The following is a 16,721-nucleotide window of genomic DNA, read 5'->3' as shown; positions in this document are numbered from 1 at the left end:
TTCTGTATGTTTTAAATTCCAACCAAGCAGAGCAACACCCTGCGTCCCATGGCCGGCATGCCTTTACAGTTAAGCAGGGTTGGTACTCATTGGTACATGCATTGCTGACCAGATGCTGCTAGAAATGGTATTGGAGGGCCAATAAAGGCACTCTTTCCTCCTGTCTATACATCTAATCACAGGCCCCAGGGGAAGTGTCATATTTCGTGTTGGATGTTATACGAGTGTCCTGACTGTCGTCACTAGAGGTCCCATAGCATTCATAAGAGCAGGGGTGTTACCCTGCTGTCAAGGCTGAGTTTCCAATTTGGCCCTGTCATTATAATGGCAAAATAATCAACCCCACCCCAAAACATGTATTCAGTTAAACTCGGTCTTATTGACTCACACAGGAAGGAACCAAGTGTGAGTAGGAGAGGGCACTGCCACCAATACTGAACCAATTAATTCCTCTACACTGGCCTTCAAGGGCATTTACCCCTATTTTTACAACATAGTTGCGGTGTCCTTTTTGGATTAAAATTTTCTGACAGTCTAGTTATTGAAACTATGCCTGGGATATTCTCTCCAACACACACACACACAGGTGAGTGTCCATGCTACCAGCTTTACTCCCCATATTTATTTAAATGCTTGCATTTATATTTGTAGTCTTTTTTTTGTAGCTTGAATAATACAACAGATGTTGCCATCGAAGTGGATGATGGCATAATGGCTGGTTGGTAGTGTACCAAAAGAAGGAAGTTAAAGCAAACAGTGTGCTGTGATTTCTTAACTCAAATGTCTTTAGAACAAATACATTTCCATTTCACAAACCGTATCAGTTTTCATAATTTGAATGTAAATAACTGTGTAAATGTTTGCATTGTCACCAGGCAGTGTGTACCTAACTGTTTTACATCAGAATGCTAAAATGCCTCCTTCGTTGATCCATTTCATATCTTGTAAAATTAGTGCTTTTACATATGGGTCAGGCTGTCTGCAACTTCAGTGAAGCCATGTAAGAAGGTAGAGCTAGCTCACTGGGTATCCATGTCAGTAAGCTAGGTACAAGTTAGCTATGGTGGCTAACGTGTTGCATGTACATTTTTGCAGAAATCAGATGCTTAATATGCAAGACAGATCAGTTCAGGGACAAGTGTTGGTTGGGACATCATCTGACCTAAGACAAGGGAATGTACCGATAAATTAACTAGCAAGTTTAGGAGTGCCAGTATACTTAGATCCCATGTAAAAAGCCAGGACATACAGTGGGGAGAACAAGTATTTGATACACTGCTGATTATGCAGGTTTTCCTACTTACAAAGCATGTAGAGGTCTGTAATTTTTATCATAGGTACACTTCAACTGTGAGAGATGGAATCTAAAACTTAAATTATTTTGCATTTTATTGCATGACAAAAGTTTTTGATCACCTACCAACCAGTAAGAATTCCGGCTCTCACAGACCTGTTAGTTTTAAGAAGCCCTCCTGTTCTCCACTCATTACCTGTATTAACTGCACCTGTTTGAACTCCAACCTCTCCACAATGGCCAAGACCAGAGAGCTGCGTAAGGACATCAGGGATAAAATTGTAGACCTGCACAAGGCTGGGATGGGCTACAGGACAATAGGCAAGCAGCTTGGTGAGAAGGTAACAACTGTTGGCGCAATTATTAGAAAATGGAAGAAGTTCAAGATGACGGTCAATCTCCCTTGGTGAGGGATCAGCCCAGAACTACACGGCAGGACCTGGTCAATGACCTGAAGAGAGCTGGGACCACAGTCTCAAAGAAAACCATTTGTAACACACTATGCCGTCATGGATTAAAATCCAGCAGCGCATGCAAGGTCCCCCTGCTCAAGCCAGCGCATGTCCAGGCCCGTCTGAAGTTTGCCAATTACCATCTGGATGATCCAGAGGAGGAATGGGAGAAGGTCATGTGGTCTGATGAGACAAAAATTTAGCTTTTTGGTCTAAACTCCACTAGTTGTGTTTGGAGCAAGAAGAAGTATGAGTTCAACCCCAAGAACACCATCCCAACCGTGAAGCATGGAGGGGGGAACATCATTCTATGCTTTTCTGCAAAGGGGACAGGACGACTGCACCATATTGAAGGGAGGATGGATTGGTCCATGTATCGTTAGATCTTGGCCAACAACCTCCTTCCCTCAGTAAGAGCATAGAAGATGGGTCGTGGCTGGGTCTTCCAGCATGACAACGGCCCAAAACACACAGCCAGGGCAACTAAGGAGTGGCTCCGTAAGAAGCATCTCAAGGTCCTGGAGTGGCCTAGCCAGTCTCCAGACCTGAACCCAATAAAAAATCTTTGAAGGGAGCTGAAAGTCCATATTGCCCAGCGACAGGCCCTAAACCTGAAGGATCTGGAGAGGGTCTGTATGGAGGAGTAGGCCAAAATCCCTGCTGCAGTGTGTGCAAACCTGGTCAAGAACTACAGGAAACGTATGATCTCTGTAATTGCAAACAAGGTTTCTGTACCAAATATTAAGTTCTGCTTTTCTGATATATCAAATACTTATGTCATGCAAAAATCAAATTCATTACTTAAAAATCATACAATGTGATTTTCTGGATTTTTGTTTTAGATTCCGTCTCTCACGATTGAAGAGTACCTATGATAAAAATTACAGACTTCTACATGCAAAATCGGCAGTGTATCAAATACTTGTTCTCCGCACTGTAAGTCAAGAAAGTGCACTTTTTCCTCAACAGTACAGAATGTCACAATTTAAAAAACATTAGCAAGTTACAAAGTTACATTCCTCAGATCACTGAAAGTGTTCCTTATGTTGTACTCCTTCCTCACATAGTTTGTGCTAATGTATTTTTTTGCCTTATTGACTCCCAATCACTCATTGAAAGAATGCACTCCCAGAATTACATTGAATGTATAGGTAATATAACCCGTGGACACTAATATGATTCCAGTGAGATTTTCAATCTTCCCAAAAGTGTCTTTGGCGTGGGTTAGAGGTTCCCAGCCTGTTCTATTCATTTTTATTTCTATGTTGCCCCCTAAGGAGCTGTGTTGATTCAGGAGAACAGGGGAGGGCTAAAGGGTTTGTAGTGAAAAAGATAAAGATGGGTTTGTTGTGCTTTGAGAGCTGGATTTAGTCTTCCTGCTTGGCTTGTCACTCTGCCAGCTCCCCCAGATCCGAGCCCCCTAGGGCAGGAATGTTAGTGTGGTGAGGCTAAGGAGCAGGAGAGGAGGAGGGAAGACTGGGATGGGAGGAGGAGATGGGGTGTGGTTGGGAGAGGAGCCCCTAAGCCCAGAGTGGACTGGGCACAGAACTAGATTCCCCCAAAATATCCAAGTCTGCTGCTACAGTTGCCGCAATAAATGGACAACTGCATTCTACTGGCAGGCAATGGAACCTACAGTATGGCCATTGGAGTCTGAGCGCCTGTGTCAGCTTTGTGACCATTGGTTACTGCCACTAGGATATTAGTTACTGTTCTACTGTACGTCATGACTATCACAAAATCATGTGTGTTTTTGATGTATTTATAGTGTCTTTTCAGGATCAGGTAAAGACAAAGCTCAGGCAGTGCCAGCTAAGCTAATAATACTTAAGGCTCGAGACATCCAAATCAATTCAACTAAATGAACCATAGCCATACTGCATGTTAGGACATTATTTTAATGTAGAGCGTAGAGACAGATGCCCTGTTGCTGACTTGAGGCACGAGCGTGCTGTGGTTTCTCAAAGCTACCAGCAGTAGTGCAGATTCATCTGGGTGGGTCAAATGTTTTAAACTTGTCAGAGATATTACAAACAGTGGTGTTTGTATGGGCGTGTGGGCAGAACTTGTTATTGTGGAAGTAAACTGTTGATTGGGACTTATGTCCATACAGATGTTGTCTAGAGACAACGACTTGGCTTGAGGTGTTGTGTCTAGGCTGCTGATCAGTCATGTTGTCCTTATTTTCTTCTCTGGATTTTTACAATGATATGAATTCGTCCAGCCGACTCTCCAGTAACTATAAAATATATTACCAGGGAATTGTGTGAGTGTGTGTAGAACTGTGTACTGTTATTTAAGGAAGGCTAGTTTATGTTGGCAGAGGTACTGTTCCATAGTTTTCCTGTAGGTTTTGCACACCTGGTATTCTGAAGCTGAACAATGCCTCTCGGCTACTGCTGCGGCTTGGTCGGGGTTTGGACCTACCATCCAAAAATGTGTAAGCTCACCCTGGGGATGACACAGGAAGCTGGGTCCAGACTCTGGCCTGACAGGCAGGTCATTAGTGGTCAGACACACAGGGTTGCTTTCCCTCATTAGGACCAGTTGGCAGCCATAGGTTTGTGCAGTATTCTGATTTCCATACCTTTTATACTGTTTTGGTACCACATTTCTATTTATTCATCTTTGCTTACAAATGAACTGTTAGAAAAAGTGAAATTGTTGTCTCTGCTGTAACAAATTAGCCCGCACTTGGAAGCTAGTGAGCAACAGCTGGCAAGTAAGCAAATCAGATGTATAGCTGAAACCCTGAGGCATATTTTGTTGTGGTTACAGGCTCTCCACCGCCATACATTCATATTTTGAGTCTAATTCATTTGCCAAAAAAGAGAAAAAAGCACATCAAAGTTGAAAATGATTTTGATTGACAGCATTTTTTCTTTCAAATTTTCAATAGATACCGAGATAATATCGTTACTGTCAATTATTTTGGCCATGATAACCGTGTAGTGAAAATCTGATATTGTGGGCCAAAATCCCCACTGCCGTGTGTGCAAACCTGGTCAAGAACTACAGGAAATGTATGATCTCTGTAATTGCAAACAAAGGTTTCTGTACCAAATATTAAGTTCTGCTTTTCTGATGTATCAAATAATTGTCATGCAATAAAATGCTAATTAATTACTTAAAAATCATACAATGTGATTTTCTGGATTTTTTTCTGGACATCTACATGCTTTGTAAGTGGGAAAACCTGCAAAATCGGCAGTGTATCAAATACTTGTTCTCCCCACTGTACGTCCAATGACTAATTAAACTGCCCCCCTCCCCCTCACACATCCATCTCTTAACCTGGTTAACATCTATATTTCCCTCACATCCTGCTTTGTTTTTGTCTGTTTGTTTGGAGTTTTGTCAAGTGAGCAGGGATGTGAGGCATGCTGCAAGCAGCACCGAATGAAAATTCCCAGGCAGTAGCCAGCCAAACAGGCTTTGGGCTCAGTGACAGTCGGGGCCATACCCAGAACATGGGCCTTCATTCAGCCCCAAAAAGAACCGCCTCTCTTTTCTGTTCTACTGGTGAAGCTACAACAGCGCCGAGCCTGGTGGTTCAGTTTACAGTTGGCTGACTAATAATGGCTTGGGATACTCACAAGCAGCCCTTGTTTTCCAACACTAATGTTCTAGAACACTTCATGTTTGGGTTGGGCTCATTCAAAAGGCTGCTGGGTCATGAACTTCAGCTGTTCTAGTTATGGTTTTATAAGTCTGGTCACTTTTTCCAAATGACCAAGAGATCCCTGTTGGACGAAATCTGGATTCCTCTAGCCAGTATTTTCTGTAAACCCTCGTGCTTAATTGGAAAGCTACCTTTCATACTCGTTCTGTTTCCCTGAGAATAACTCTCCCGCTGCCAGGTCATATTGGTCCTGTTAGTTTTTCATTCAGTATCCGCCATGGTCAGGACATGTGGTCTTGTCATAGCCAACCCTCAGGTCTGGCTCCGCATTATGCCGTGTACGGCCAGTCTTACAAAGGCTTACCACGCTGCCGTAGGACTCAGTCCGATTTGTGTGACCCAAACAATGGCCCCACGTCTCCCGTCACCTCCTGTCCCAGTCCAGCCGCGCCATGTGATTAGGCCACTCATGTGAACAAGCTTAAGGACTCAACGGGCACTCGTGCTAGGTGTCTAAAATCGGCCGCTGTGCCTGAATCCTGTTGTTGATAGATGTGTAGGAATAGGAATGCCTTGGGTGCTGGAAAAGTCACTGTACTGTGTCTCGATGTATTCAGATTAGGACCAACTCCACAAATTGCCCCATTTCTAAGAACTCCGATTGAATCTGTTGGCCAATGTTAGATTGAGTAAAGTAAGGTGTGGAAACGCATATATACAGATGGGATTCCATACCAAATGAAAGGCATAGTGTAGGGCTGCAACGGTACACGTATTCATAACCGTACTACACAGTACAGGGTACAGTACAAACATACCTCACCGTGACCCTGGAACCGTAATATGTACTGTATCATGGGTTAGGTGTACTGTACCACCCCTAGCATTGTGCAATGAAGATTTGTATACACCTTGACATGCTTAGGGGATCCTAACACACAGGTAGACATTGATTGATTGGAGACAGCTTGTGTCTGTAGAACATTTCCTAGGATTTTCAACCTACAACAAACAGTGGTTACCCCGTTGTAATACAGGTCAAAGGAAAAAAAAACAATGCCTGTCCCTGTTGATAATGTCTGGGTTAATGCCTGTCTCTGTTGATGATGTCTGGGTTAATGCCTGTCTCTGTTGATGATGTCTGGGTTAGTGCCTGTCTCTGTTGATGATGTCTGGGTTAATGCCTGGCCCTGTTGATGATGTCTGGGTTGATGCCTGGCCCTGTTGATGATGTCTGGTTTAATGCCTGGCCCTGTTGATGATGTCTGGGTTAATCCCTGGCCTTGTTGATGATGTCTGGGTTAGTGCCTGGCCCTGTTGATGATGTCTGGGTTAGTGCCTGGCCCTGTTGATGATGTCTGGGTTAATGCCTGGCCCTGTGGATGATGTCTGGGTTAATGCCTGGCCATGCGGATGATGTCTGGGTTAGTGCCTGGCCCTGTTGTGTGATGTCTGGTTTAAAGGCCGGACCTGTTGAAGATGTCTGGTTTAATGCATGGACATGTTGATGATGTCTGGTTTAATGCCTGGCTCTGTCACACCTACAGTATAAGTGATTTGATCATGCTATGCTGGGTTAACGTAGCCTAACCCATGTCTTAGCAAGCTGAAATGCAGGGATTGACTCTGAGTGGAAGGGCTTGCAGATGGTAGAGTAAGAGGTCTGGTGTGTAGTGGGGGATATACAGGGGAATCTCTGTTTGTGGAGAGATTGGACACATGGGCTGTACAGTTCACTGTTCATCCCAAGGCTTCCAGAGATGACAGGCCTATGGAAGAAATGACCAGCACAGCTCTGATGTTTTGTGTGGCTGACTCACTGACGTCTATGGGATCTGGACTGTCACTGGTAGGGGCCTGTAGTGACAGTCCAACCTGCAGCTTAGGACAGTCTGTGCCAGAGTTAGTCCTCCGCCAGTCCTCTATCAAGCTCCAGATGGAAATAATCGGCACCACGCTGCCACCGACCTTATTTGGCAGTTTGCGTCATTTGGCTTTATCACAAAGACAACGTAACAGTTATACTGATGGAGGCACCGGGGGTGTTTAATAAGCCCCCCCCACCCCATTAGTCAAAGAACTGCATGTGCGTGTGTCTACAGCCAGAGACGATTTGAGAATTACTTACAAAAATAGGTTTAGTGTTAAAAAGCCAGTGTTAGAAGAAGTTCAATGGTGTAAATGTTAAAAATATTTAGCCCTCGTGAGAGAATGAACTCTGGTGTTGTAGCCTGGCTCTTCCTACCCGAGGCGTTTGAAATAAGAGTCTGTTGGATTCACATTAACAGCGTGTTTTCCACCAAAGCCCTGCCAGCTAACTTTAGAATGGAGCCTTATGGGGCTCCCTCTGCTTCATGTGCATGCGCTAATGCTCTTCTCTTTCCTTCTTTCTCGCGCTTCCTCTTCTTTTGTCTCTTGATTTCCCTTCACTTGTTCCTCATTTCTCCTTATGTTAAGCCCTCTCTTATGTAATATTTTACAAGGTGACTGCTGATCTCACTTTCCCTAAACCTTATATACCAAAAATCTGAACCATATATATTATGTTGCTTTAAGACAAGATAACCACAGCATTTACTCTCATATGGCCAAAATTCAGAGTTGGGAGATTGGGCAGATACATGTAATACATTATAGTGTACAATTAGACAGGCTGTACTACATTTTATTCAAACAATTTGCACTGAAATGAGTTCCCTCTACATCATTCAAAGAAAACTGTAGGCTATTTGATTCTGGTATGTAGAATACTGTGATCATTACTTGATATTATATTAATTGAACTTTGATCAAATTTAAGTAACACAATTCATCAGAGTAGCTGGTTATGAGAAGATGATCTGCATTGAGAGTAAACATATGGACAAATTAGGAAGATCCTTTGGTCTAACAGTCCAATAATGATCCAGACTTGGATCCGCAACCAATGACGTTTTTTAAATAGGTCAGCAGATGTTAGGAGAGAGAAATAAAACCAACAATTTGAATTTCCACGTGGGTGGAAAGAGATGGACCTTTAGGAAAAGAAAATACTTCATTTCCAGACTTCTCCTGCTCTCCACTCCACGGACTTTCATTAGCATCACAAAGATTCTGCAAAATACCACTCAATAAAGAGGAACAGGTTATTTGTCTGTAAACAAGTTTTTCTCTTTGAAGTGTTACTACTTTTAGGCAGATCAGCAAGGCTGGCATTTACAAAAGCTTGTTAGCAGTTGGTAAATCACCCATGGACAGACTACGTGAATATAAAATTGATACCATACATCTGTCATGATACAAATGGATGCATGAGATAACGGGCTGCATTAGTTTTGGTGCTTTGAAGAATTTTACAGTTGTTGAATATCAATAAGTGAGAGGACACTTGGCCCATATACTTGCCTGTAACTTTCCAAAACAGAGAACTTTGGGCCCATTTAAACTACAACAATCATGAAGACAATTTCATTGAAAGTACATAGTCACATCAATCCAAGAAATGACTGCATATTAATTTTTTACAGGCTGGTACCAAATAAAAACTAACAAATGCTATCCCACCTATAATATCTTAAGTTTGAGTCATGATAAACTTTTCCAAATTTTATTGTGTTCAAACATAAAATCAAAATGAATTTAAAAGTTTTTGCCACTGATCAACACAACAAGTGAAAATAAAATCTACCTTGTAATATATCTTGTAAATTAATTACTAATTACTAAACATAAAATAATTGCATGGTTTTTCACCTCCTTTAGTCAATATTTGGTACAGCCCTGAATATATTTGGATAAGTCTTTACCAGATTTGTGCATCTGGAAACAAAATATTTCACCCATTCTTCTTTGAAAAATCACTCAAGCTCAGCTCAGTCAGGTTAGATTGTGTCCTTTGGTGAACTGCAGTTTTCAACTCTTCACATATTCTCAATTGGATTGATTTGACCAAGCCACTCAAGGACATTAACAGACTTGTCTCAAAGCCACTCCAGTTGTATCTTGGCTCAAATTACCCTACAGGGTCTGGAGCCTGCTGGATTTCTGTTCTACCGCATCATTAATTGCACCAACCTGGTGACTCAGGTTGTCCCTGATTAGAGGGTTGCAATGAAAAATGGAGTGAAACTGGTGCATTTGGATACTACAAGGTACACATTTGAATAGCACTTTTCTAGACAGATTCACAGTTGCCATATTCTCTCAAATTCTTAATAAGGGACTTTTCTCTGCTGTCTTATATGATCTTATTGCCTACCCCTGATTGGTGCAATTGAAGAACCTTATTTATACACATTTGAATAGCACTTTTCTAGACAGATTCACAGTTGCCATATTCTCTCAAATTCTTAATAAGGGACTTTTCTCTGCTGTCTTATATGATCTTATTGCCTACCCCTGATTGGTGCAATTGAAGAACCTTATTTATACACATTTGAATAGCACTTTTCTAGACAGATTCACAGTTGCCATATTCTCTCAAATTCTTAATAAGGGACTTTTCTCTGCTGTCTTATATGATCTTATTGCCTACCCCTGATTGGTGCAATTGAAGAACCTTATTTCCTCTTTTTCTTTGAATGTTTCTTTACCTTCCTGATATCGTTTTTGTTAGGAATTGTACTAACCAACTGGGGGACTTCCCAGAGAGATGTGATATTTTGCCTGAAATACTGCTTAAAAACAGCTTAAAAAGTTGCACACCGATGGACTCCATTAAATTCATTATAAGACAGTTTGTTCCACCACAGCTCATTCAAGTGATACAGGAAAGAGGGTGAATGCAATCAATTGTGTTCTTTTTTATAATTGTAATTTATTTGGAACAATTTGCAGATTTTACTTTTCACTTTGACATCATCCACTTTTTTTGTGTTGATTAATTAAATCAATTTTGATTTCAAGTTGTTCTACCTCATCATTAATGGAACAGACAATTACGTTAGATAGTCATCGTGCTGGCTTCCAAAAAGCTTGCTTTAAAAGTGGCTAAACTGCACATTGACACTACACGCATGAATGGGCATTGCTGTCATGCTGGCGTTTTACGTTAACTTATGGACCGTGATTAAATGGGGATGTCACCAGACCCAGGCTCTCAGGGTAGATATTAACGTAGCTTGGATGGTGTGAATGAAGCATGCGTAACACAAGCTGACTGCACGCCCTTCGTTTCAATTGCGTAGTGGAAGGATGAAACCGCAGCGCCCCTGATAAACACTGGAGTGTTATTTTTCAGGAAAAGCTCACTCAAATCCTTTGCGGAAGGGTAAGTGTATGCCTGAGAAATGTCCATCGTATTGTCGGAAGGCCCTGAATCAAAGAGGGGGATGACAGGAAAGGTCGATCAGAGAAGGTGACTCAGAAAAACACATGATGCCTTGAGGAGCAATGCCTCGAGAGTTTACGTTTGGCCACAGATCATTGGTATGAGCATGCTTAGAACATTAAGCTTCAGTTGCTCAGAGATTTCCCCACAAATTACATAATGTACACATTGTGCTGTTTAAAGCACATACTTTCAAGTTTAGCATCGCAACCATTTGACTACATCTTACTGAATCATGAATGTTGATTCATTTACACTACATATGTGTAGTAAACAAAATCTAAAATTCTCTGTTCAGCATTAGATTTCCATAATGAAATTCCAAGTGGAGTTGGACAGGGTGGATTGGGGAGATTTGCTGGATTATGTATTTGGCACCAGACAGGCAGGCAGAACTAAAGGACAGTCTTGACCTGAAGAGCAGTCAGTTGTCTGGTGTGGTTCAGCTGGCGTTCCTATTATAATATGCTGAGTCATTCACTGAGTCCCTCTTCTGGTTTGGTCTAGTCTGGTCTAGCTGTGCAGCCTTGGGCAGGAGTTTAGTGAGCCCTAAGCCCAGTCAGAAGAAGACAGTTAGCCTAAGCAGTCTTTTATGCATTTTAAACATATTCATATTCAGTAGAGCCGTGTTGATGGAGTTTGTTTTCACCTACAGCAGGGCTTCCTCATCTTCATACCAGGGCATTGCACATCTTTGCCTTTTCCCAGTTAATTTAACCAAAGTCTTGATCACTTATAGGCAAAAAGCCTTTAGCACCAAAGTGCCTAAAGGTCTAAAATCCCTAGGACCAAGAAACTCTGACCTACAGTACAGGTTCTTGCTAACATATCCCACTTTTTGAACCTATCTGCTCCTTCCCTGTCTCCATATGTTGCCATGGCACAAACCTCATCCTGACCACAGCTGTAGCCTGGTATTATTGTATTGTTGTTTGTGTGGGGGGAGAGGTAGTCATTTGGCCAATCCCAATGGTGCTTCCCTCTGGTGTGTCCTGACAAAGCTCACACTCAGACAGCGGTTCACTGTTTATCTGCCAAGAGTTCCATGTACAAGTTTCCCTGTGGTTTCACTTGTATATAAAACGCCTGCACAGGACTATCTGTAAATAGGATCACTATGATGGGATGGAGACTGAAATGGAGGGTGGTTGTAAAACACAAGCACGTTGATAAATGGGGAAATGGAGAAGCAGAAACAGAAGTTGGAAAGGAAGTGATGCAATCAGTGTGGGCTTTGGAAGAGTGAATAATAAAACAGAGTTGTTTGGATGTTCTGAGAAGGACCACATCTATATTGCTTGTTTCCGCTTGTAACGCTGCGTTTGCAACTATGTGGGAGGTGGGAATTTGTAAAAATGAATGCTGTAAACACCAGTTGGAGACATGGCATGCTTAGAACTTAAAAATGCTGATTGGCTAATGGCCATCAAGCTGCATCAACCCTAGAGTTATCATGGTTCTGCTTGGAAATAAGCTTAACAGATTGCTTTTTATAAATAATGTTTTGTGACATTTAACATCTGAAAAAATCTACGTGACTACAGACATTACAATAATACAGTACTTGCCTAATATGCCTACCACACAAATTACCTAAATGACAGGCCACACTAAAGGCTACAGATATCAAACAAATAGTTCACAATCTTTCCAGTAACACTGACTCATCCAAACTGATTTTAATTGTATTTTGAAATATAGCGACAGGCCTTTTAGCTGTTGTCTGGTGAGCATTGCCAGACAACTAAATAATCCGCTGTTAGATATTGCCTGTGAATTTCGCGCCATTGTACGCTCCCTACTGTAGGTGTAATATGATTGTGTGATAAAATATGAACCTAAATATGTTTTTGTTTCCCTTGTGGTTAAATTATAATGTATGAAATAATTTCACACTATCGCATCATCACTAAAGTTTAGGGGATGAACCATAATCCTCTGAGGCTGCTGCCCTGAAATCCTATTCCTGACAACGACCTTGTCATCTAGGTAGTTTCCATAGGTGATAACATCCGAGGTCACAATTTGGAGCTCAGGGATGATACATTTTCCACGGATCATGAACCAGTCCGAGTGTTGTTCAAGCAGACTTTTCCCCAGTCACGTGTGGTAAATTTCCACTTCAAATACCTGCTGGTCTAATTCATGTTTCGTCCCTGTCTGTGTTTCAGGTCCACACAGCCGTGTGTCTCGGTGCCCCCCCAATGAGTACCAGTGTGGGGGGACAGAGCTGTGTGTCCACATGAGCAAGCTGTGCAACGGGGCCCCGGACTGCACTGACGGCTGGGACGAGGGGCCACACTGCAGAGGTACTGAACACACCCTGACTCCCTCTCCCTTTCTTCCCGTATCCGGTGAAGGGTGGCCCAGCGTTTTCTGCCCTGACTCTCTCCCATACAAGGCGGGGGGCGTGGAGGAATGCGGTCTGGCCATGGCAGATTGATTGTAACGTGGCTGTGCACTAAGGCTTATCATCCATGCACACACGATGCATGCTTCCCACTTCAAAGACATCACTCAATCTATATGATTGGATTACGGTGACGACGGATTACTGCAGACTTGAAACTGGTGTCTTTTTAGCTGATGGAAAAGGATCCCAGTCTGTTATGTCATCAGAGATGCCGTTTGGCACTGGTGTTGAAGTGTTCTGTTATCTGCGTGTGCGTGTGGCCCGCTTGTTAGTTTGCACAATTCTTCCCTTTCTCCATTGAACACTCTCCTCAGTGGAACCCGAAAGCCTGACACCTACGTGCGTACCCCACTCAAGTGTGTTATGTCACTCGTTTTGTCCAAACTAATTATAATCAAACAGTAGCTGAATGCTTCAATGTCTGCCTGCTTTATATACAAGCTATGATTTGCAGATAACTATCTTTAAAACTGCAACAATAGGTTAGGATTTAAATGAAAGTAACTTTACAGTGTAAAAATGCCTATCCACTGTCAAGAAGAGGGCTACAACATTTTTTTTTTACTACAAGATGTTGGCCGCCCCCAATCTTGCCTATAGCCCCCCCCAAACGGAGGCCCGTCCCTGAGTTAGTACTGTGATCATATAGTATTGGGATGTCCAATTCCTTGACCTGGTTTCTATCATTACCTTTATGGTATTTAATGTGTAGTACAAAATAGACAGACACATTTTGCTGCACAAGAATAAAACCCTTTAAAAATTAAATCAATAAACTAACCGTTTGAAAAGGTATCTAACCTCATCTAATGGAAGGAAATAGAACACCATTGTGGCCCCATCACTTACATTTGCCCTTTTCCATTCCCTGTTTGCTTACCTCCTGGGAGGAATAATGCTACCAACCTTTTGTCATGGATACAGTAGCTACAGTAGGCAAAGAGTGTGTGTATGCGGACTCTGTGCGTCTAGCTTTTCCAAACAGAAACTGGGTCTGGTTGACTTGTGGAGGAGGCGGGTGCTTTAGGAGGGACTGGAAATGGGTGATGGATCACAGTGACAGAAGGCTGAATGGGAGGACGTTTCAGAGCCTTGGTGAACTGGCAAGGTGGCCGGCAAGCCTGTGTGTCTGTGTTGATTGGGCAAGAAAAGCTCCCAGAGGCAATAGGGGGCAGGGGGGTGGAGGGCTTTTGTAGGACTGAAGTAGAATGTTGTAATGAAATGGCTGAGAGACAAGGGAACCAGTGAAGTTCACTGAGGATTGGGTGATGTGCTGCCAGGTTTGGATGAGAAGTTTGTCTGCAGTTTAGAACCATTTGGAGCGCAATTTGATGCTGGATAGTAATGCGGTGCAGTAGTCTAGACAAAAGGAGATTAATACATGTATGTAAGGGTTTCAGAAGCAAAACGAGGGAGGAGCTGACCTTTCACAGAAGTGAATCAATGAGGATCTGGCATGATGGTCAGTGGTGAGCGTTCAGGATGACATATCTTGCATGCATGGGGACAGAAACAGTGGTGTTATTAATGGTGAGGGTGAGGTTGCCAGTTTTGGTGAGGTGCAATTTGGAGTTCCTTATTCATCAGTTCAGCATGAGGGGATTTTGTTGCATGCAGGCTTCAATGTGGGTTGCATGTGTGTTGAAGGGGGATTTGGTGCTGATCTGGCAATGGTCTGCATAGCAGTGGAACTGCATATGTGTATGTTAGCTGGCTGGTGTTCTGGTCACAGGATTAATATTAAGGCTGGGAATATTTTTGACATCAGAAGAAGTCCCACTATCTTGTTAGTTGTTGTTGTTCTAGTCGAGTATACAGGTTACTGCTAGTGTAAAAAGAGGACTTAAGCACAGTGGGCTAAACACAACACAGCCACTTCTTTCCATCTCATAAGACACCTGTCACCTACATTCACATTCCTCCATCCCTCCACTTCTTCAGAGGGGAGGCAAGCGAAAGATAAAATATTTATCCCAGTTACATGCATAGATGTGTTGGAAAGGACATCAAATTTTCATGCCACTTCATACTGGCAGGGCTTTTAGTGGTGTGTGAGTGCGTGCTCAGTGTTATCCCTAAGTAAATGGAGTAGCCAGACAAATATAAAAAGTAGCCAGCCAGGTCGGGGTTCATAATTTAAATATAAAAAGTAACAGCCAGGCCGGGTTTCAAAATGTATATATAAAAAGTAACAGCCCGGCCGGAGTTCAAAATTCAAATATGAAAAGTTACAGCCAGGCTAGGGTTCAGAATTTAAATATAAAAAGTAGCCAACTTGGTCGGGATTCAGAATTATTTGGAAGCACCAAAATTGTTATGCCTTGAAATACAGTGACATTTTTTGAACACTTATTTAGTTTACCTCCCATATATGTACAAGGATTTGTGGTAGTGTGTGTTTTACAAAGACATGATTTGGTAATTTGGTAAATGGTAATTACAGAATGTGTATGAATTCAGGATATATTTGTTTTGGATGTCCTCTAGGCATGTGAGACTACCATTGCTGTAAAAATGGAAATGGAAGCCCATTACGGCCACCATTTTTTGCCAGACCCCATAAACAGAGCCAGCCAAGAAGAGTAAATGTCTCCTACTGACTGACTGACTTTCTAACTGACTGACTGACTACCCCTTGTTAAATAGCATAGTGGTTAGAGAAGTGGACTTGTGAACTATAGGTCCCGAGTTCGTATCTCTTCGCAGGCGAAGTACGCGTTATGAATTATTCCGAATAGATGAGAACTTCGCTGGCTAAAACCGGTAGTATCTACATTATTGTAAGCCTGAAATAAAATATTTTATGGTTAAATTGAGACTGTTTCTGGTCGATTTTCGAAGTACGCATCCGTGCATGCGTTTTGGGTCAGGATAGACAAACACATTTGCTGGCTTAACATACAGTAGTTACGTTATGGTAAGCCTTAACTAAAACTATATACGATTATATTGTGACTGTTTCTGGAATGGAAAAGCTCATCCTCAATTTCGCTAGCTATTTCGCTCTGACTATTCCAGTTAGTTAGTAGATACCGGTAATGCTTATTACTGGCTAATAAGCTGTTAAAACGGCCAGTGGCAAACGCCATGCATAGACGCTATTTGTGAGAGGCTATACTGAGACCCAACAGATGTACAGCTCTGTGGTGTAGTGGTTAATGACACAGCCTTTCACGTGGCTGACCCGGGTTTGACTCTCAAGATGGCAACACTTTCTATTGCGGCCCGGCTGAACTAGGCTTGCCTGGTTTCTTGTTTTTTTAATAAATCTTATTGAAAGAGGATATGCACTGCAAAACAAACTTCCAACTTCATTATCATGTTATTTATTTTGGGAGGAATAGCTGTTCAGCCGTTACGTTTTTGTTTCATAACTAGTTTCATGCACGACAGCAGTAAAAGGTAATTTCATTGTAATTTCAAATAATTTGTAGGCCTTGATAAGTTTTGGGAATACCTTATGTCCTAAAACTCCATATCAAATTGCTAAATTCCAAAAAAGGAGAAAAACTACTTCAAAAACATTGCCACATTGAATGGCCCAGTTAAATATTCCATTGTCAGCACTAACAAAACAGTACACTAGGACTGTTTCAGTATGTATAAAACAACATATTTACTAGAATGTCTGA

At 42.1% G+C, this 16,721-nt stretch overlaps 1 protein-coding gene across 2 annotated transcripts in view; it reads left to right on the top strand.

Moving 5' to 3' along the window:
* LOC105017034 (low-density lipoprotein receptor-related protein 1) overlaps positions 1-16,721 on the top strand; it is a 156,828-nt gene that overhangs the window by 45,684 nt on the left and 94,423 nt on the right. For both annotated transcript variants that reach the window (XM_029114188.2, XM_029114187.2), the window contains exon 3: positions 12,848-12,985. In XM_029114188.2, the coding sequence (XP_028970021.2) occupies positions 12,848-12,985 (138 nt within the window). The remainder of the gene's footprint in view (positions 1-12,847; positions 12,986-16,721) is intronic.

Source organism: Esox lucius, chromosome 17 (assembly GCF_011004845.1).
Source record: "Esox lucius isolate fEsoLuc1 chromosome 17, fEsoLuc1.pri, whole genome shotgun sequence".
NCBI classification, from domain to species: domain Eukaryota; kingdom Metazoa; phylum Chordata; class Actinopteri; order Esociformes; family Esocidae; genus Esox; species Esox lucius.
The sequence above is the reverse complement of the archived record's forward strand: the minus strand, read 5'-3'. Positions and strand labels throughout refer to the sequence as shown.